This window comes from Chelonoidis abingdonii, chromosome 8, assembly GCF_003597395.2.
Source record: "Chelonoidis abingdonii isolate Lonesome George chromosome 8, CheloAbing_2.0, whole genome shotgun sequence".
Classification (NCBI taxonomy): domain Eukaryota; kingdom Metazoa; phylum Chordata; order Testudines; family Testudinidae; genus Chelonoidis; species Chelonoidis abingdonii.
The window spans coordinates 86,273,143-86,296,522 of record NC_133776.1 but is presented as its reverse complement, the minus strand read 5'-3'; the positions used below and the strand labels follow the sequence as shown (position 1 = coordinate 86,296,522).

The 23,380-nt window shown below is 43.0% G+C and overlaps 1 protein-coding gene across 3 annotated transcripts in view; it reads right to left on the bottom strand.

The window, feature by feature from the left end:
• Window positions 1–23,380, bottom strand: part of AMOT (angiomotin) — a 92,323-nt gene that overhangs the window by 48,270 nt on the left and 20,673 nt on the right. The window contains exons 2-4 of one of the 3 annotated variants that reach the window (XM_075068811.1): window positions 18,789–19,232; window positions 4,343–4,504; window positions 1,882–2,782 (exon numbers count right to left, since the gene is read on the bottom strand). In XM_075068811.1, the coding sequence (XP_074924912.1) occupies window positions 1,882–2,735 (854 nt within the window). In that variant the 5' untranslated portion in view covers window positions 2,736–2,782; window positions 4,343–4,504; window positions 18,789–19,232. The remainder of the gene's footprint in view (window positions 1–1,881; window positions 2,783–4,342; window positions 4,505–18,788; window positions 19,233–23,380) is intronic. The other 2 variants (XM_075068812.1, XM_032766964.2) reach the window with 2 other exon arrangements.

Below are 23,380 nucleotides of genomic sequence, written 5' to 3'. Positions count from 1 at the left end.
CCACTGAACAATGAGGGGGAAAAACCCTCAGAAGTGGGTGTGGTTTCAACAGCAGAAAAGATCTTTATTCCCTTTATGTGCAGCTAAAAAAAATTATTTATCAGGATTTGTTTGGGTTTTCAAACATAAACAGCCCCAGTGCATGGACAAGAGAGAATTTTGAAGATTTTTAGCATTCCAGACGAGGCTGCAAAGCCATTCATTGCCCTTCCCTGACTCTCAGAAAGTCTTCCCCTTTTAAAATGCTCAGTCCATTACACAGCTGCACCTTTAGCAGCACAGAAGGTTTATTGTTTTAATGATAGTAGGTTTAAGGAGGGAGCGGGAATGGGTTTTGCTATGCTGCTCTGTAATTTATGGATTAGGAGTTAACAGTTTAGTCTTCTAATTGTTCCACCATTTCAGCAGTTGCTTCCAAAGGAAACCTCTATCCTGTGCATCTATGCAGGTTAAAAAATAACCTCAGCGGATTCACAGTGCTTTGAAGACAAATTTAAGTTGCTTCCCGACACCTGAAAACTTGCCAGTTGAATCTCCTCTCTGAATCCATTCTAGCGCCCAGGCTCCAGCCAATACAGACAAATAGGCTGTTGGTGTGGTTTCAAATGCCTCTCTTTGTACACAGAAAACAGGCTAAGTCTCTGATACAAACAATATTCCCAGTGAGGGATAATCGTTAAAGGTCTCTTGCCCTGTTCAGCTTGCATAGCAATTTGTGGCCTTGCCTATGGATTTTATGAACCATTTGCAACCAACTTCTGCAGTCATTAGTCACATTGGGAAAAAAAACAAACAAAAAAACTGTCTCCTCCTTTCCTGGCTTATTTATTATTATTTATGTAGACAGATCAAAGGGCCTTCTCACCAGGCCCGTTTGCTGCAGAAAGCATTTCGGATCATGAACAATGGCGAATGAAGCCTGAAAATAGCTTCCAATAGGGCTGGAAAGGATCCACATAGATTCAGATTCTGTAGAGCTCTGAATCTATTCCAGAAACATTGGCTCTCCTCTTTCTCCCACCCCACTCTTTAGACACAAATACACACAGCCTCCCGCCCCCACTTTTGTAATACTTCACTGACCTCATGTTTCTGCTTTAGAGCATTTTCCAGCCAAAAAACAAGGCAGAAATTATTACACTGATGTCCACTAGCTTGAAACATTTTAAGTGGGTTTCCACTTGGTTTAAGAGAGAAATCTGATCCAGCCGGGGCTGGGTCGTAAAGTTAGGTAGGACAAAAGAAAATGTAGGTTAGAGCCAGGTTGCATTCCAGTTTAATAAACTTGATCTGATTCACCCACCCAGGATTCAGTATTAACCCCAGATCAGATCCAGCTCCTGAACTAGAGCAAACTAGAACTGGTCAGGATCTCAATTAATTCAAGGAAAAAAATAATGGCTGCTAAACAAACCAGTCTGGGATGGTGCACTTTCCCCTTTCCTAAGTGATCTCATATAAAAACATTTAGGTGTGGTTTATACCCTAATAATCTATTGTCCTGGCAGATCCAGTTAAAGCCTGGCTTAGCCTTGCAGCAAGAGACTGCATGTTTCAACAGTGAATCATGCTACAGCTTTGGCTTTTTAGCAGAGTGGTTGCATGGCTCAGGAACCTGGATAAAACTCATTATGGACCCATCTACGCTGCAAGATCAAACTTTATTTTAAACAGCATTAGGCCACTACGACAAGGAATGTGGTCCCTAACACCTGGGATACAGTCCTACCATACTATAGCTATAGCCTAAAGAAACAGAGACGGGATCTTCGTTCAAACACAACCAGCATCGGGAGGCTGAGTTTTGCCCCTTCTTTGCTTCCTACAAAGATAAAAACCACCAAGTCGGGAAGGTGACTAAGCAGTTAAGGGGCTGCTTACCTGACTGATCCATACTCAGGAGGATGCTGATATCTCATCATAGGCCCATCAGATCTATTCTGCTGGCTCATGCGATGATCACCATAGAAATGTCCAGGGTCCTGAGGTTTGCAGTTCATGGGTGGGGTGGACATGTTTTTGTAAGGGTACTCTGGCGGAGGGCCCCGGTGCTCTATCACTTTCATATTCGGCTGGGGAGGCGTGGGCACTGAGTTTTTATAGAAATCATTGGAACTGGAGTTTTTGTAAAGGTCATTTGGCTGCTGGGGGGAAAGTGGAGCACTTGTGACAGGTGCGTGGGCCTTGACACCACTAGTGGCCAACGACAGCTGCATCAGCCTTTCACTAAGAGAGCGAACATGTCCTTGCTTGAGGTCCTTAAGTCCTTCATCCTGATGGACTTTCCCAGGGTTCACTCGCTGAACTGTTGGCCTCCCTTCAGTCCTCATCTTTTGATTGGTTACCCCCGTCACATAAAACGCTGCCCCAACACTAGCATGCGGCTGGCCCCTGAAATACTGCGACTGGACTTTGGCTTCTTCGTACGTTGGGAGGTCTTCACTGTTCTGAAGTCTTGGAGAGAGCTGCTTCTCCATGATGCTATTGTCCACTTGAATCTCCTGGCCCTGGGGCTCTTGGCGGGCAGCATGAGTCACAAGCTGATGGTCCTGGGTGCTCAGCCCTTCGTTCTGAGACCCTGGACTCCCACTGCTGTTGAAAGGGGGTACATTTCCTGTGGCTTGTTGATGTAAGGCAAGGAGGTTGCGGTTGTCATTTGGGTTTCCGTATCGGAGCTGCTCCTGCAGCAGACGCTGTAAAACTGTCGTAGCTGTTTGCTCTTCTGAATTCCTCATCTCAAACTGTGGTGCCTTTGGGGTGGAATGCAAAAGCTGCCGTTGACCTAAGGAGAGGAGACATGGTTAGCAACTCTTCATTGGCCACGGAAGGGACCGTTTAGGACCAACAGCTCGAAACTGAGGAAAAATATAAGTTAGATATAAAGGATTACAGTGAGGGTCATTAAGATTGTCCGGACACTGGAAGGATCAGCCTAAAACGGTGGCGAAGACTCCATTGACTGCAGGCGGCAGGGCTATGGACGAGAAGGCTGATCACTGGCAAAAAGGAGACCTATAATTCACAACACGGTGGTAGAAATGACTGAGCCCTGTCTACACTGTACCCATCCCTGCCAATGGTGAATTACAGTTCCTATTTTTGCCACGCAAACAAGGACCAAGACGAGAATAGGGAACTCAGCACGTAATCTGTTAAATTTAAGAAGAAAACAAGAGATACACCAAATAAGTTATATGCTTAGAGTAAAAAAGGAGAATCCCCATCACTTGGGTCATTTAAAGTAAACTAATGAACATCTGACTAAATGGTTATTTTTTAGAATAGCTGTAGTTTTGGGGGCAGAGTTTTAAAGCCCAGTCTCCCTTTTTCACCCACTACTATATACTGGTTTAAGTGATGTCATTTAGACATCTAACTTCCTGACATCTAAATGACATCAGTTGCAACCACACAACTATAGGGGGAGGAAGGGTGCACTGGAGAGGAGGAGGAATCATCAGATTGAGGCCCACAAAATCCAGACTCTGAGTTCGAGTTTGAAAGGAAAAACATTGTGAACGTCATTTCTGAAGTTCACAGATTAATGTGGAGTATGTAACTAAGGCCTTGCCTACACTACAAGGAAAAGTCAATCTAAGCTACGCAATTTGAGTCATGTGAATAGCGTAACTCAAACTGACGTCGCTTAGATCTACTTACCGCGGGGTCCACGCTATACGAGATTGACAGGAGACACTCTCCCGTCAACTCTCCTTACTCTTCTTGATCAGGTGGAGTACAGGAGTGGAAGGGGGAGCGATCAGCAGTAGATTTAGCAAGTCTTCACTAGACCCACTAAATCGACCGCTGATGCATCGATGTAGACAAGCCCTAAGTAAGGGCTCGATGGTCAGTGAGCCAAAGCGGTCAGACAGGGGACTAAGCCATTGAATTGCCCATTAGAGTTGCAAGTACTCAGCACTTTTGAAAACTAGGCCCAACACGTCCCTTACTGGGCATGCAATGCAAAATGACCCAAAATCCAGAGTCGTTTTTGAAAGTGTGAGCAAAAATAGTTTGACCCAAGTGACAGACTGTGGCAGAGCCAGGGATAGAATCCAGGTCTCCTAACTCTTCTGAAGTCTTCTTCATTATGTGTCTTAACTACACGTCCATCCAGCCTTCTCTACTCTGTCATGACAGCTTACAGTGTTGATACATCAGCCACAAACTACTGCCTATGAGGTACTGTCAAGAGAGAAGGCTCTTCTGCAGAGTCTGCTAGAGAAAAAATTAGAACACATCCTATTCCATAAAGTCTTTTCAACAAGCTGGGAATTCAGATACTGAACCATGCACTGGAATTTCACTTCTTTGAAATCATATCTATTATGGCATGTACCTTATTTCCGTCACTTTGACTCCCTCAGTCAGGAGAAGCAGTTCTGATACATGAGGGGACACCTGGCCTTCCGCCTGCAAGTCCAAAATCTCCACTCAGAAATTGTTTCAGTCCCTTCAGTAATTGGGATCACTTGATGCTCTCTTCACTCCTCAAAAAATTCTGAAAAAGAGAGAACATTTTAACCAGCAGTTAGGAGGACACCAGAAGTTACAAAATTTGGTTAATATTTCATGCTTCCCAACCCTTCATCTACTGCCCACTTTTCCCAAACTTAAGGATTTCATTTCCTATGAGATGAACAAATCCTACTGCCCAACATCCAACTCCAGGCACTTCTTAGTCATTACAGTTTTCTCTCTTGAGAACAACTGTTACCAAATCATGTTCTGTCTTATTTGTGCCTCCAAGAGATACAGTGATAAAAACTCCCTAATTCTTTAAATCTATTAGTTTCCTTTTTGGTAGGAATGAAAGCTGCACTGCTGAAGATGCCTGACGGCTGCCTTTCAATGATACCATGCATATATACATCAATAATAAATATAGTACCTTCCATCAGAAGATCTCAAAGCACTTTACAACCATCAATAAATTAGGCATCATAACATCCCTGTGAGGCAAGTATGAATTGTCCCAATATTTACATGGTAAAAATGAGGAACAGTTGCCAGAGTTCTTGCAGAAGTATACTGCAGAGCCCAGATCCACCTTCCAAATCCTGTTCTTTAGCATCCTCCTTTGCTCTTTAGGATGAAAAGCACTACAGCAATTTAAAATAATATTTTAATATCTTTGAAACTAGAGGGAGACAAAAATCACACCAAACTTCTACATCTATATAAAAATCCCCCTATACATAAACAAATTCCTAGGTTTGCTCTACTAAACTAGGTTCTCTGAAGAGGGAGTGAATCATGCAAAGGAAGTGAAACATACTAATATATACAGCACTTACGCATTTTAAGAACAGACAATTATAACAAAACAAAATAAAGCAAGCAAAAAATACCAAAATTACTCACTGAGGTGTATAATTTAACATGATTTCCTGGAATGTTGCAAAAAATAAAGTCAACAGATGCAGTGAAGGAATGCAGACATGAATACTTCTGTCTCAGTCTTATTACGGCACACATCCACACCCAAAGAAATGATCTCAGGTCTGCAAGTTAACTACTTAGGGTGTCATCAGCAATTTCAATACACATGAACAATATCTAACTATGGAACAAGCCTGTGTTGTGTGGGGCACTACATGCAAGATCGTGGCTAAGAACTAACACCTAATGTCAAATTCTTAACAAGTGACTTAACTTGAGAGGGATATACTGAAAACAGCTGCCAAAAATATGCAGCAAGAGATCTTTTAAACCCAGGCTTTAAGATAGCAGATAACTAGAGTAATTTCCAGCCTCTTTTCCCAATATTGCACAACTTAAGTTCAAGGATCCTTAGTACCACTCGTATCAATATCATCATTTATTCACTTTTTACAAAGTTGCCCAAAATAAGCTTTTTTATGAAAGCACAAAAACGCTTTTATCATGTAATATGATACTGTCTTTCCACGCAACTAACTTATTTGGTGTCAAGTGGACAAATGAGGATTGTATCTTCCTTTAAAATGCAAAGTCATTTGAGGGAGAATTCCATAAATCCTGCTTCTCAGTTTAAAAGATATCTCAACAGAGCAATTCAATCTCTGTGTGTGTCTAACACCCTCTAATATTCCTGAAACAGTAAAGAAGCACTAAGTACCACCGCAGTTATTTCACACACACTCTTTTACATCAACACAGCACTAACTTCTTGCTGATCCAATAGAAGAAACAAGACCACATCCCACTGCAAAAAAACTACCAGCTGTGATTAAGGAACACTAAATAATCCACCTGTACTTTCAGCCCAAATTAGGAACCATCCCTGGAAAACTGGGACAAAAGGCGAATCCAGTTATACTATGGGAATGCTCTAGCCAATGGATCCTGCTTTCTTGAAACTCCAGTTGTTAGCTATGTTATTGCTAACCCAACTTTGTTAGCTACACCTTATTTAATTATCACTCACAAAGACGGCCTTGTGCAATTTGCTTCTGTGGCAAGATCCTTGTATTCTGCAGCGCTCCTGTGCAGAATGCTAGAAATTCTACGGCAGATCCATTTAAATGGAGGTTTTTATGTAATTAAACATGAAAATGACCCATACAATCAGTACTGCAGCTTGTGTGTTATTTATTTGGATATTAAGTTCTATTTATGCTCTCCCAATATTTTCAGTTTTCAATGTGCCAAAGATTTCTCCATTGAAAACAGAGAAGTGCATTGCAAGTTGTCATGGAGAGGTTGGAGGTTTTGGCATCTGGAAAGGCATGGGAGGCTGGAGGCTGGGCATAATCACATTATATGGTACCTATGCCAAAATGATTGCCAGTGAACTAGTTCATGCTGCCACTTAAATGGTCAACTTTAGGTTTCAGGCTTAAGCACTAAGATGAATGAGGCCACTCAGCTCTACTGTTTCAGACAGCCTGCAAAGTCATTTTCTTCCCAACCATATAGGCTAGAAACCCTTTTTACAAAGAAAGATTCAATTCTAGAGTACAAGGGGCCAATCAGAGGTGAACTTCATGGGCTGCATCTATGCTGACAATTTTAGCAGTTCTCTCACCACAGTCCAGCACCAGTGAAAGCCCTAGTGTAGGAATTTAAACACCATGGTGACATCTAACCATGCTCAGACACACATTCATGATAAAGCAACGGGGGAGGGGGGGATATTAAAAATTCTCAATGAAGACAAAGCCCATGTGTGCCTGGCACTTTGCAGACACATAAAAACAAAGCTCCCCCACCTAAAAGACCAAACAATTACACCACAGGAGTTCCTTGTCAGTCACTCATTTCACTCTGATTTAGAGAAGAATTTAAAATGATCACATGAGTTGGCTATCAGGAAACATGGCAGTACATTTCTGTGCATCACATACATTTGCCTGCATTATGAAAGTAAACTGACAAATCAAATACTCACCACTCTTGATGAGTGACTACGATGATATAGCTACTTATTACCCTGCGTGAAGTGACTGCAGCAGTAAGTAGAACATAGGTGAAAGGACGCATCTCTTTTCTGCTTGCGAAAGTAAGTGGAATGTAAGATTCCCGGTGAAAGCAGCCTGTACGCACTTGCCTTGAAATACTGCTTAGCCAAGAAGCTAATTAGGTAACACATCAGGTGGGATAAGAACAGGTTCACCTCCATCTCCTCAGAAGGGCTGAAGTACAGTTAAGCACGTTCAGGTTTAATACTCAATCCTGTACCATCTATACAAATAAAATATAATCCAATGGCTTTATGGACTCACAAGTTCCATACTTCCGGCCACCTCAAAGTGGAGAACAGCAGCATTCCCAAGTAGCTTAATGGCTTTGCTGGCTGGTGCTATGGACTATTTCTTTAGAAATGTAGATATGATCCAGACCCTCCCCCAGGCTGGCAGGAGCAGATACAGTTTGGCTCTCTGTCAAACACACTTTAATAGGCAGCTGCAAAGATCTGTGGCATCAGAGGTCTTTGCTTGCCCTTGTCGGGCTCCAGGAGAATGGTGAGGAGATGCTCAGTGTGAAGGTGACGGTCTCAGACTGTATCAGAAATTAAAAGGTATTTCTAGAAGTGCTTAGATAAAGGGGAGACCATGAAACATAATAGATACTTTAGACAGGACTGGGTAAAAGCACAGAGACTAGCTCACATTCTGAGTGATCTGTAGCGAAGAAAGCAAGCTTCCCCCTACCATACAGCCTAGATATGGACCTAATCCTGCAATCACTTATTCACGTGAGTAGCCCTCACACTCTTCAGGCCACCTGGAAATGCAGCTGCTGCGCACGCGTACACCCACAAACAAATCCTTTGAAGTGGCTGGAAATGTTGGGTTCATGAGGGTGAGGACACAGAGTCATTTAATGACTGATGCGGGTCAGGTTGCCAGAACAAGGGGGGCCATGCTCCCCCTCCACTTTTTAACAAGGGCATAGTTTGGGGGTAGGGAGCCACGTTGCCCACCCCAAACTGCAAGCCTTGGGCAGGCACAGAGCGGTGCAGGCAGGGGCTGCTGCACTTAGTGGTGGAGGAGCTGATCAGGTCCCCTGCCGAAAAGCCCAGTCCCTGCCCACAGCGCCAGCCTCTTCCCGGTGCGGGCCCCTCCCAGTGGCCCCACTCCTGCTCCTCTAAGCCCCAAGACCCCATCCACTGGCCAGGCCAGAAAGCGAGGGACGCTGCGGGGAGCCCTGAACCCTCCATCTACCATGGGCGGCACACTCCAGGTCCAGGTGGCAGAGACAAGGGCTGGGAGTTGCTCTCGAGGTCCCAGCCCAGGAGAACTGGAGGGTCTCCAAGTTTACCACCACCTGGCTCCAGCTTTTTTCAGCCTGGCCAGGGGGCAGGGCCTCCGGGGGAAGAGGAGGAGCAGGAAATGGGACCACGGAGAAGGCGGGGCCTCAGGGCAGGGCCTCAAACCCTGCTCCTCCCACTTCTACCAAGGTTCCAGCACTCCTGATGCAGTTTATAACTAAGCATTCTTAACTGTACTCCAACCCTTCCCAAGGAAGAGAGAGGAGAATATATGGAAGGATCTCCCTTGAGAATAAAGGTTTTAGAGGTGTGCATGCCCTTTAGCTCCAACACCCAAAACCCCAGGGGCATGCATGCACAAGTCCCCAGAGTTCTGATAATACTTTACCATCTGCATCGGTTCACAATTAAATTTCAAAGTACAGAGCCCACAGATAAACGCCATCAAAGCAAATGTGTGCTTCCCTAGCTTAGATTCAATTATCCCTTTCTCAGTTACTTGTGTTTGCTGACTGTGTCTCAGGTGATCTTGCAGGTGTGGCACCCAGCAGGTGCATTTCTCAGTGCCAGCATTACACATCTTCATACCAAAGAGACAGAGTCATCACATGAAAGAGGAAAACTTCCTCCTTTTCGCTAAAACTAAGTAGTGCCACTTGGAATCATGCAAGTTACACACATGCTTTTAGCATTAGATCATCAGGCACTCTACTGCAGTGAGGGGCTCAGGAACCTAGGTAGATTGATCATAGTTCTAGTGACTGAGACAACTCCCTGGTACTATTTTGGCAAGAATCGTACAGTGGCTAAATACCCTCCCCATCTGCTCACCATATTGGAAGCGGATCAGAGGGAAATAAAGGAAAGCTTGGCAAGCCTGAACCGAAAGCACTGAATGAAAACCTTACTTGCACTGACCTAATAAAAGTTGAGTCATATCATCAGTAAGGGTAAAAGGCTCCTCAGGAGCCTGAAGGAGAGGTGAAAAGACCTCACCCATACTCCCAATTCCTGTTCTTCCATCATAATGAAATTATCCATTTCTTTATGAGGACCCTATCAAGTAATTTTAGCCCAATATAATTTAGTTTTTTTATTGTAAAAAGGACGCAGGAAATGCTTTACAAAAATATTTACAGTATAAATAGAAATGTTTCCTGGGTTTGTTTTTAAATATTTCAGTAAAAAGAGGTGTTAAGGGATTTAAACGTTCTCCAGCAGTACTGTACTGGAAATCCAAACTCCACAGTGTTGATTAAATGGATAAGGAGCATTATTCCTGATATCTTGGTCAAATTGCAAGATCTACTGACTTAAAATTTATCCAGCTCTTTCCAGTGGATGCGATATTCTTCACTTCTTGTCCTAAAAAACTCTTATATAGAGTTGGTGTGTGCTCTTACACAGCTGCTGCAATGGACTCCAGAGGAGACTATTGTTTAGCAAAAGACATAGTAATTCCTGAACATCTAAGGTGAAATCCTGACTCCACTGAAGTCAATGGGAATTTTACTGTTGACTTGCATAGGGCCAGGATTTGACCATAGATGCTTGCATGATATAACTAGACCAATTTTGAATAGACTTAGTTATACTAGAATGTGCAAGTTTTCTAATACAGACCAGGCCTTATGCCACCTTAAGGTCATTGGTGAATTTTATCAATATTGGGCCAAATTCATTCTTGCTGAACTTCATTGACTTCAATAATTCTTCAGTTTTTTAGAGCAGCTTTGTGAATTGTCAAACCCAAACAGCCTTTTGAATTCAACATTTAGTTTTGTTTTTACAGACACTTGACTCCTTAGTGCTGCTAGTACTCAGGCAGCGCTGGGCTTCTGTTGTCAGCAGCCCCATCCCACAAATATCCCAAATATGCGTCAGCCGCATTTTCATTTCATTGTGTGGTTTCTCCATTCCTTTGCTGATTTAGTCCAGGCCCCTCTTTTGCATTCTCAGATAATGAGAACCATGTGAGGTTAAAATAAAATCTTCAAACACGTAAATCAGTTTCATCTGCATTATCAAGACTGAGCAAAATGTTTAGGGCTGTTCATTTGTCCCTATAAATAAGATCAAAATGTTAAGCTGTGCATTAGATAAAAAGGTCAGACTCAACTTCTACATTTTAAAAAGCAGAATTAATTCCTACAGCACAACACACAGTGACCAAGGAAATGCATTACCTAGCCAGAGATTTGTGTTACATGTTATTCTTAGGTAGTTTTTGCTGATATGTCAGTTATGACATACCAAAAAAATTCACCTAGTGCAGATCTCTAATATTAATAAAAACTGGCAGTGGATAAGGGGGAAAAAAAACAAAAAACTTTACTAAGGTCTGATGTTAGCATAGAATTAATTCCCTGGATTTTGCCCATATATCACAGCTCTAACTTTGTTTAGGATCAGATTCTAAAAGCCCTTTTCAGGCGGAGAGGCACTTTATTCCGCAAACCGTCATACTGAAGTGAAATGGCTACTGGCAGAATGTGGGTATCAGACTCTGGCCCTTCATTTTTTCAGGTTTTTATTTGTAGAAAGAAGCCAAGTCAATACATATTTTTCTATCCACTGGCTAAGTATTGACAGCTTTTTAATTATTCGTGAGCCTCACAGACTATAAATATCTCCTTCTGAGCAACTATGACCCAATCCTCCTCCCGAGGGACTCCCCAGGCTCGGTTGTGGTAGTATTGAGACAACCCTATGTCACAGACAGGCCTGTTATGTGGTACCAGTGGTATGAGATGAATTGCAAAGCTTTTTTTTTTTTTTAAATGAAAGCTCGCTCAAGATCCTGTGTAATGTTTAAAAGTCAGAGCCGTTTAAAACTGATATGCATTATTCTTTCATCATAATGATGTGATTTGCATTTTTAAGTACTTTATGAATATTAAGTGTCAAAACCTCTGGGAAAGGGAATATTATTCAACCTATTTTACAGATGGGTAAACAGCAGTACTGAATGGTTAGGGCTGATCTACACTTAAATATTTTGCTAGCATAGGGGAGTGGTTGTGTTGGTAAATTATGGACCTTAAGCAAATGGATATAAACCAGGTATAATATGAGTTACATAGGGGAGTGGAGGTTTTTTTTGTTTATTTTTTAACAACATGCAGCTATGCTGGCAAAAGTCCTAGAGACGATGCAGTTATACCAGCAAAAACTTGCTTTTGCTTGTATACTTATTTTGCTCAGGGAACTGGTATAAGCTATGTTGGCAAAAGGATTTGTTTATTGGTTTAGGCTGCATCTACACTAGGAAGTTTTGCCGGTATAGTTATACCAACAAACCTTTTAAACTTAGATCTGGCCTAGGTGACTTTACTCAAGGTCACAAGAAATCAGAGACCTTGTTTACGCATAAAACTTGCACCAGTTTAATTCGAATTGGTTATTAAAATCAATTTGGTATAAACAGTGCAAATACTGATGAAGTGACTATTAAATCATATTATACCTGGTTTATATCCATTTGCTTAAGGTCCATAATTTACCAACACAACTTAAAGCAAGAGGTAAACTGATTGAAGTGTCTTCATATTAAGGGCTTGCACCAGTTTGACTAGACAGATTTTTAAATCAACTTAGTTAAACCAGTGTAATTGTCTAGTATAAGCAACATCCTAGTTTTATGTTCTAACCATTACTGGTGTATTATATGAATTAACAGTGGTTGCAGGGAAAACAACCAAAAAAATATTCCAAGCTTCCCACGATTTTCACATACTTTGTTCTAAAATATAATTGTGACTTAAGCTTATATGCATATGTCACTAATGATTCCAAATCTCAGACAGTATTAAAGAGCTTCTTCTGTTTTTTTTAACCAGAAGCTTGCTATTCAGAGATAAATTAGGCAAGAGTCATCCTGGGAACAAGAAGTTTAAAAAAATAAAAAAAAAATAAAAAAAAGGCTACAGAGATCTGAATGGCAGTGCTTATTTCTGAGCATCCTCTGCAGGACAGCGAATGCAGAACTCTTTGGGCCATTAAGGAAAACAAGTGAAGATCTGGATGTTATAAACAGGGAGAGGGCACTTGTGTTTTCATCACCAAACTGGCAATACATGACTTGCTCACCACAACATGACAAGTTAGATTTTATTACGGGTGGCTAACTAGCATTGACTTCCTGCGCTACATCACTGTGCAAGACTCTAGCACGCAGGCCTGGTCGCTTAAAATCACCGCAGCAAACACCACATTTAATACATGATTTTAGAAACAAACTTCAAGGCAGTCTATGGGTATGGCTACACTCAAAACTTCAAAGCGCTGCCACGGGAGCGCTGTCGTGGCAGCACTTTGAAGTGTGAGTGTAGTCGCAGCGCCAGCGCTGAGAGAGAGCTCTCCCAGCGCTGCATGTACTCCACATCCTCATGGGGTTTAGCTTGCAGCGCTGAGAGCCGCGCTCCCAGCGCTGCGGCACTGTTTACACTGACGCTTTACAGTGCTGTATCTTGCAGCGCTCAGGGGGGTGTTTTTTTCCCACCCCTGAGCGAGAAAGTTGCAGCGCTGTAAAGCGCCAGTGTAGCCATGGCCTATATTTCTCCACTGCTCAGGGAAAGGGTTGTTTGTTTATTATTTATTTTTAAAATATATCACTCATCAACTCTATCAGATCAGAGCCACTCATTCATTCCTTATTCTCTGATCTCTCACTTAAGTCAACTGTTTGGTTCGCACTTTAATGGCCATCAATATACACAACACATTTATACAGATAAGATTTAGTAAGTTATTATTTAGAAAATACATCTGGGTGCCTAGTAAAGAAAAATTACAACAGCTTTGCAAAACTCCTCTTGCTTGGAGGGGTTTAACAGACAAGAAAAGTAAATATTATACTGCAGACTTAAACTTTAATTGGTCTTATGATTCTTTTGCTTTATTGTTTCCTGTCATCCCACGGTGGGGGTTGGGAAATCTTTGCCTGAGCTGTTAAAGTTTCATGAGAGTTTTGCATGGCTGAATTATATGCAAATTACAGAAATATTATGGTTTTATGGTGTCTTCTAATACACTTAACTGCAACATTTTCATATGGTCAAACTGTCAATCTAAGCGGTAAATCCAGTCTAGAGATACTTGAAGAATGAACCAAATATTTTTACAAGAACTGAAACTATCTCCATGGCACTGGGCCTGCAATAGATTTACTCTATGTGGCTGGCTGGCAGGCACTGCATTCCATAGCAGCTTTGGGATGCGCTCTCTTTCTCTCTGAACAGGAATTTAACAAATTAGTGAATCATGCCGCCAATCTGGATTCATAAGAAAGCCATTTGCCTCCTCTCTCATAAAAGACAATGATCTAAGGAAGCAGTTCTCAAACTGTGGGTCATGACCCCAAAGTGGGTCGTGACTCCATTTTAATGGGATCGCCAGGGCTGGCTTAGACTTGCTGAGGCCCAGGGCTGAAGCCCAAGTCCCCCGCCCAGGGCCAAAAGCTGAAACCCGAGGGCTTCAGCCCTGGGTGGCAGGGCTCAGGTTACAGCCCCCCTGCCTGGGGCTGAAGGCCTCGGGCTTCAGCTTTGGCCCATCCACCCAGAGCAGCGGGGCCTGGGCTTTGCCCCATCCCCCAGGGCAGCGAGACTCGGGCGGGCTCAGGCATCTGTTCCCCCTTCTGGGGTCATGCAGTACTTTTTCTTGTCAAAAGTGGGTTGTGGTGCAATGAAGTTTGAGAGCGGCTGATCTAAAGCAGTGATACTCAGACTTCAGTGGTTCAGGAGCCAAATTAGCAATCAACATTACCCAAAAGAGCCACAGCCATGTGAATTCATTGTTTCATTTACTATATGTATTATTCTCACAGCAAAATGACTGACCAGTATTATTATTTTATCAACTATAATTGATCAATAACAGAGAGTGTTTTAATACCATGTGCTGCCAAGAGCCCCAGGAGACACATTAAAGTGCCACTTGTGGCTCCCGAGCCTCAATCTGAGTATCACTGATCTAAAGACAGTGTTCAGCTGATTAAATGAATATTGGGGGGGATGGAGGAAGAGGGGAATTCAGCACCTTGTGGAGAAGCTCAACCCCAAAAGTGATAATTCCCTACAGGGGGGAAAGCAAGTAAGAGACAGATGAAAGTCCACCTGAGAAAATAACCACAAATTGGGCCAAATAAGACACCCGAAAAATTCTTGGTAACGCAAAACTTGCCAATTTGCAGAACCATCGTGGTCCAGATTTATAACACAATGGCACAGATGCTGGAACTAGGGGTGCTGCCGCACCCCATGTCTTGAAGAGGTTTCCATTATATACAGGGTTTATAGTTTGGTTCAATGGCTCTCAACATCCCTACTATATAAATTGTTCCAGCGTCCCTGCACAATGGATTGAATTGTTTTGGCAAATCATCTACTGCTTACTGGCACTTCATACATACAGCAATGGGCACTTTGGAACACTTATCTGAACAGCCAAAAGAGTCAGATCCTCATAATATTCCAACTGGCTGTAAGGAGAGAAAGAGCCTTCTTCCACCTTATTGCCAGTTACTAAGCATGGCTGTTCTTACAATATTACAAACACTTGGTCTCCATGGAAGGAGCACACCTAGTAGCAAACACTAGCAACAGAGAACATTCCACTCCCATCTACATCATCCACAATTAGGGTATGGTTACACTGGCACTTTACAGCGCTGCAACTTTCGCGCTCAGGGGTGTGAAAAAACATCCCCCTGAGCGCTGCAAGATGCAGCGCTGTAAAGCCTCAGTGTAATCAGCGTGGCTCCCAGCGCTGCACGCTACACCCGTAGAGGATGTGGTTTACATGCAGCGCTGGGAGAGCTCTCTCCCAGCGCTGGCACTCTGACCACACTCACACTTCAAAGCGCTGCCGTGGCAGTGCTTTGAAATTTCAAGTGTAGCCATACCCTAAGAGAAAAACTCTGTAAGACTATTACCCTTAGAAAATCTTCCAAGAGACTTCTCCACTCAATGAATACCTACCCTTAGCACCAAAAGTCCATGAAAACAGGATGCACCACTGAAGTTCTGGAGGGGTGAGGGTGTCAAGAGGGTCTCCTGCTTATTTTTAAATTATTATTTAAAGAGGGAACATAATCCAAGAGACAGAACGTCTAACAAACCTAGAACCTTATGCCGAGAACAAGGATATGCTTTTCCTTTATAAATTAAAGCCTAGCCCAAAGACAAACAGCATTCTGCTCCAGATCCAAAATCCCTGCGTTCACGGGTTTTCAGATTCAGGTTTTTTGATTTAGATCAAATTCTAATGCAAAATCTTAACATTAAGGAACAGTCGTACTTTCACTGGGGTAAAATCAATGACCCCTTTAAAAGCCATCAACATAACTGAATGAAGAATTGAGAGCTAGCAGTGCACCCTAACAAGGTATCAACAGGTAGGTACACTCACAGCTGAACAATATTTTTACATTAGTGGACAAAAGGTAATTTCCCATTGGACTGTCAACTTCTGTCAATTATCAGGAGTAAAGCAGCATTGCTACTTTTTTTTTTAAAGATATTGGTGCCCTGAATCAATGTCAAATATATCTCAATGTTAAAAGAAATGGAAGTCTAATTATTATTTTGTGAAAGTTGTGAAACGTGAAAGTTCTACTTTATTATTTATTTTGTGCTAGGCACTGTACAAATACAGAGCATAAAGGACCCATTAAGACATCCCCACTGAGAAACTCATTATTTCTAGACCTGCTTAGCAGAGGGAAAAAAATGGGTTGTGAAAATTTGCAATCCAAAAATCATCACTTTCACTAGCATTGTAAGGAATGCTTGGCAATGAAAAACTGCAGCCCTACTATTAAATATGAAATGAAAATAGTCAGTTTATATGGAAGGTGGGGAATGGGGAAGAGGAAAAACATTTAATTCTCTGTACTCCCACTCAGTCTTAATATTCTTTTACAAGGTGAATGGCTTGTGTTAGTCAGGGTACATCTGAAAGTACATAATTCAAGCTTTTATTTACAATCATAAATCTTCTTTATTCTGGAAAGATCCCTACCAGGTGGCAATGAGTGCATAAATTGTTACAGCCAACATTAAGTGCCTGTGCATCATGAGTCATTTTGCAATTAAAAACATTAGTGCCCTTGACTATTAATGTGGATGGTATATATACCATCATGGGAACTCCATGGAAATTCACTAATAATGTACCACAGAAGTGTTGCCATATAACCCACTTCAGAATAAAGAAGCAGTAAAAAGACAATTCTTCAAAGGCACTTTCACTACATAGTATTTTTGGAAGGTGGCGGGGCAGAGATAAAAGTACTTACCAACTATTTCTATATGGATCAAACATTCATGCTATAGCCTCTTCAGGAACTCCAGTCTAGCAACCTATGGAATGTGACTGTCTGACCTTAAGTACTTCCAAATCAGCAGCCCTTTAAAGTACACTATATACTAGTGAGATTTTATACGTTCAAATTAAAAGTAAGAGGATGGTCTGGCAGTTCAGATCTCATATTCTACACTACATGTGGACCACAGATTCAATTCACAGTCACTAGACTCCCAGTCAGGTTGGCAAAGGGCAATAATCTTTGCTCCATTTCCATGAGCAGAAAGAGCCAACCATGTCACTTCCCACTTTGGAAATGAAAGCAGCACCAGCTCTATAGCATGCTTCCTGGGACCTGACTCAGAGCTCTGGGGATAGGGAGCCTTGGCCACCAAAATAAATATGAGGTGGCAGAAGTGGAGCAAAGCAACAGTCATGCTCTGCAGTGTGCTCCCCTCTGCACTCCACAGATCTGCAACTGAATTTCCAGTCAGGCATGGATGCTGCTTCCTTGAAAAGTCGGGTCTGCTAAGGTGAAGGGACAACAGGGTAGCTAAGCAGAGACACAAGGCCTCTGCAGATCTCAGGAGATCCACGAATTTGAAGGGCACTGACAATTGCCCATTCCATGGTAGTGGAATAGGAGGTCTTTTCACTCCCAGTCCACACCTCACCCCTCCAGAAAGAAGGGGACATTGTGAAAGAAATGTTCCAAGCCAAAACTTGGAATTTCCTGCATTATCCTCAGGGAAAATCCACACAGTGGGGAAGAACCTGGCACTGAGACAGGGAATGCCACAGAAGCAGCCAGAACTGTCCTATGGAGACATTTCAACATGGAACAAGAACTCTCCATAGACAAGAGCAGCCCTAGTATAGTGCGGGTGGAATCTCAGAGAGCCTTCTGTGGCCATGACATAAGAGTTTTGGAGGAAGTGAAGGTGGGTGTAGTAAGGAGAGAGAAGAAAAATTAGAAGCATGTAAAACAGTTCTCACAGACGTGCACTGTGGATTAACACTAACCCACTAAAGAAAACAATATGCCCCAAAAAAGTATGGTGCCCTGCTATGAGACTGGGCCCTCATCCGGTCATTCTCTGCGCATGCCCATACAGAATTGTTCATCTTACTTAGAATGAAACCTCCGAGAGGCACAGCTGCCAACTACCTATAGGTTCAGTACAGCGCCAAGTTCACCCACCATGCTCACTAAATAATACATTGTTATACACTCATGCACACGCACAGAGTTGGTGACCAACATTTTTATATTTGATCAGCACAACAGAGAATAAAACACATTCATTAAACACTTCACGTATAACTGGAGCTTCAATGCAGCAGCAAGAAATCTTGATAAAATATGGAAGCCAAGATTACACACACGCCCCATGCACACGCACACTGAGTCCTTGGTATTTCTCTGTAAAACAGCAAAAGCAGAAAATCTTGAAATGTAGATCCAGATTTTTATTTTTCCACAGAAGTGGAAGAAAACGAGAAACACCACTGCCGTTAACCAGAGCGGTGCAAACTCACTCAAGCCAGCCTTGCAAAATTCTACTTGCCCAGTCACCCAGGGCAAGCAAAATGTCATTGGTGCACTTTTAACGACAATTTTGCAAGGCTAAGCTTAAATATCTGCAGGAAGTGAAGGTTCAAAAAATGATACCACAGTGATGGGCGAAGGAACTATCCAGAAGAGAGAAGAGCAAATCTAACTCTTAGGTTTACGCTGTCACACACAATGCGGGCTCCACTGTGCCTAAACACTTACTTCTCTTACCTACTTTTGAGCTGGAGACAAAAGGATTTTCCTCTTTTTTTCCAAACTGACTGGACTCGTGTAGCTTTTTGGGTCAGCTCCACAAAGGACGCCTTGCTGCCAACAGTATTTTCTCTCTGTGCTCTTTTTACTCAGGGAGTAAAGGGCAAAACACTGGATTCAGGAGGGACGGTGGCTGCAGTACACGACTCAACAGGCTGGCTTCACAGGCAGAGGCAGAGATGTTGCCCTTCAGCGAGCTTTCATTGCAAATCCTTCCTTCGTTCTCAGTGTCGATAAAACAGGCGGGAGGGGGGTTGCCTTTTTTTAAATTGCAAAACGAATAGTGTGCTTTGCGGGGGATTCTACGGGCTGAATTTATGGCTCGACTTTTTTTAATACAAGCAATCGAGATCGATGTATAAAAAAATCCAACTGCAGTCAGATCTGACGTGCCTGGTTTTCCTGGGAGAAAGAATGTGACTTATAAAAAATGGCAAAAAGGAGAACAGAACTTTAGAAGTTTCCTCCGTCCCAGGGCAATTTGCTAAGTACAAATTCTGCTTGTCAATCCCAGAACTGCACAGGAAACTCCAGTCCCCCTCTGCCCAGGGAGGGAAAAGCGGCCATCCAACCACTGCATTCCGACCTCGCAGGAAAGTTACTGATCTCAGCTCCCACACGAAGTATTTCTTTTTAAAAAATCTGCCTTGCGCAAAATCAGGTTCCTGAGCTCCCTAGACCTCAGGGGCGGATCTCCCATTCATGCAGGAGAATATCCTGCAAAAAGAGATCAAGCCCCAGCTAAGCAGCTTCTCTCTTCCCTTTTCCTTCTTCCGACTGACTCTGTCTCTCCCCCCAGCTTGGCTCCCCGCTGGGACCGTGTGAGTATGTTATGAGAAGAATGCAGGAAGCACACCTCCTCCACCTCCCCCTAGCAGGAGCCTTCCTAAGCCACACTGCAGCCCTGCTGCTGGAGCCTCATCATCAAGCCACCCCAAAAGAAACCCCCTCCGAAAGTTTAGCTGAACACAGTCCAGACTGGAAAGAGCATTTTCAGTGTGTTGTAGAACTGCAGGAACAGGCAGGAGAGAAGAAAGCCTTCCCAGCCACTCTTCTTATGTCTATTGGACAGCTCCATCTTCGGTGCAGTTTTCTGTTGGCTGACTGGCTTGTCAGTCATGCCACACACGTTTTAAAAAAAAAAAAACAGAAACCCAAGACAAGCTTCCATTGTATTCTTGCTGGAGCAGCAGGGAGACTTAACTCTGAACCTCTAGCCTCAGGAGAGGCGTAACTAGGACTTAGTGCCCCTGCAGGAAATACTGTAAGGAAAATGACATCTAGGGAAGAACCACAGCCCCCTGAAGAAGCTAAAAGCCTGTTTTAATCTTGAGGAGGAAGGGGACAAAATAGAATGAACCATCTCTCCTGAATTCCTTAAAATACCTTTCAACAAGTTGGAAGCAGAAGCACCAGAGATTAGAAATCTTGTTTTACCTTGGTCACCTGAATCACCGTGTGCAATTCTCCTGAAGAAAATCAAGTTAAATGTGTGCACAAACTTTATAGTGTAATAGTTGGCCCTTTATCTGTAGTGGCTAATTGGTTCATATTGGTAAAGGGCTTTGAAGGTGAAAAGCACTGTGAGCTATCATTGTGCACCGCTCATGCACACTCTGGTGCTACGATTTCTATATAAATATGAGTCTATATACACAATCCTACTTAGATACTAAGATATATATTTTAAGCTGTAAAATAGTTTGACAACTTGATGCTTGTAAAAGCACTTTGAGACCACTGGATGAAAAACACAATTATTATAAAGCATTTTTCATCAAATGATCTCAAAATGCTTTTACAAATATCAAGCTGTAAACAGCTTGAAGCATATATCTGAATATATAAATGATTTATATATAAATATGACTATATTCGTAACATATTTTATTATATATACTTGTTTACATATACAAAAGACATTGTATGTAAAATTAAATAATAATAAATAAAAAAATAGTAATTGCACTTTTCATCCAGTGATCTCAAAGTGCTTTTATAAAAATTACTTTAAGCTTTCTAACATCCATGCAAGGTAGGGAAGTAATTGTGATGTTATAAAAACAAGGAATCTTCTTCCATATGTTCATTTGTGCAGTTCTTACTGATATTTAATAAATAATGAAATAATAATAAGTGTGTGTGTGTGTGTGTGTGTGTGTGTATGTGTATATATATATATAATGATCCTGGTTCATTAGGCCTCATCTAGCCTTACTTCAGTGCAGAAGGAAAATCAGCATGAATTCAGTGGGACAAGTCACTGGGATGAAGTCAGTCATATGCGTAAGCATTTGCAGGATAAGGCCCCACATTTTTAAAACACCAAGCCAATTCAGCAGGACTAAATGGGATAACTCCAATTTATACCATATGCAGAAAATAATTGAAAGCGTGGAAAAAATAGATGACTAAATACATGAAAATCAGGTAAGTGCATTTAAGCAGGATATTTTAAAGGAGGAGTCCCCTGTACTAAACGTTTTACTCAAAAATAAAACTATTAAATATTCTTCCAGAGCCCAAACCTGCAAGTTCTGCACGTCTAAAACCCTCACTGCCCTCCCAGAATTGCACCTGAACGATAGATTTGAGACGAGGGTATGCTCCATGCCTTCTCTAGACTTGAATATTTATCCCAAATACAACCACAATATTGTCAACTGTCACGATTTTACAGTCTCATGATTTGTTTTTTCTTAAAATCTCAGCTCCTAGAATCATGTGATTAACTTTAAAAAAAAAACGGAAAGGTGAAATTCGAAGGAAGCTTAGTTAGCCCTGCTGGTTGCAGAGTTAAGCTTAAAAACAGAACCCTTGCCGTGCCTTTCAAAAACAGAAGACAAGGAAAAAGAACCCAACATGTAATATTTCCAAATCTCATTATTTTTAATCCAACCTCATTATTTTGGGGGCCCTGCCTCATAGTTTTTCAACACTTAGGATTGGCAATACCATAACCATTGGTGTAGTGTAATTGTGCAAACCTCTGGCATAGTTGGCCAAAGCTGCTTTCTGCACCAGTGCTGGAGCTTGAAACGAGAAAGCTCCACTGGTGCAAATAGCAGCTTCATCTGTCTATGCTAGGGGTACACTGCACCCCTTCCTTGTAATCAGAGCAAATCCGCAATCCAAACAGGGTCTGAGATAACAATTTGGCCCTTCCTCTTAAAGGGACCTTTTGGGTAGCAGAATATTTATATACAAACTATTTCCTTGCCTTTCTCACAATTCACCTCCTCCTTTGTTTACATACAATAAACTAATCCTTTGTTTGCCACATCGCCTCTATGTGAGGTCATTTCATTGTCTGCAAAAGCAGGATGGAGATTACTGGGGAGACAGTGTTTATTTGTTTTGTGACTATCTCTTTCAGTAACTTGCAACTTCAAGAAAGAATCAGATGAAAAAGAAAAGCAGGAAGAGGTCTATCCCCCATGGCAATTCATCTCCCTGATTTTTCACATTTATATTTGCACCATTGAGTAGCTTCATTTAATTTGCAGGATCAGGCCCTAAAGTAACACCAATTTCCAGAACTGTTCAGCAAGCATCAACTTCTGTTGGTCACTGGTCAAACCATGCTGCTAGCATTATAAAATTTGTCCATTAAAAGATATTACTGCATTAGGGTTGCCAGGCATCCGGCTTTTGACCAGGACCATAGCAGCTCCAGTCAGCACTATTGACCAGGCCATTAAAGCTCCATGGTAGGCAGGGAGCCTGCCTTAGCCCCACTGCACCACCAACCAGGAGCCGCCTTAGGTAAGCGTCACCCAGCCTGAGCCTGAACCCCAAACCCCCTGCCCCAGGTCAGACCCCCTTCCCATACCCTAACTCCCTCTCAGACCTGCACTGCCTCCCACACCCCAACCCCCTGCCCCAGCCCTGGCCCCCATCCTGGAGCCCAACCTCCTATCACCCTTCCTCACCCAAACTCCTTCCCGGACCCTGCACCCCAACCCCCTGCCCCAGCCCTGGCCCCCATCCTGGAGCCCAACCTCCTATCACCCTTCCTCACCCAAACTCCTTCCCGGACCCTGCACCCCAACCCCCTGCCCCAGCCCTGATCCCACTCCCACACTCTAAACCCCCTTGGCCCCAGCCCCACCCTGCACCCCAAGCTCCTCATCCACAGCCCCACCCCAGAGCCTGCACCCCCAGCCAAAGCCCTCACTCGCTCTCATACCCCAACCCCCATCCCAGCCCAGAGCCCCCTCCCACACCCTGAACCCCTCATTTCAGGCCCCACCCCAGAGTCCACACCCCCAGCTGGATCCCTCACCCCCTCCTGCACCCCAGCCCCTTGCCCAGCCCAGTGAAAGTGAGTGATCGTGCGGGAGAGCGAGCGACGGATGGAGGGGGGCTGGAGCAAGTGGGGAGGGTGCCTCAGAGAAGGTGCAGGGCCTTGGGCAAGGGGTAGGGCAGGGGTGTTCCATTTTGTTCAATTAGAAAGTGAGCAGCCCTATACCTCATCCACCTTGTCTTCACCTATTCAGGTCAGTTCAGTGGGACTATTATTGTGAGGAAGGACAGCCTGATGCGGCCTT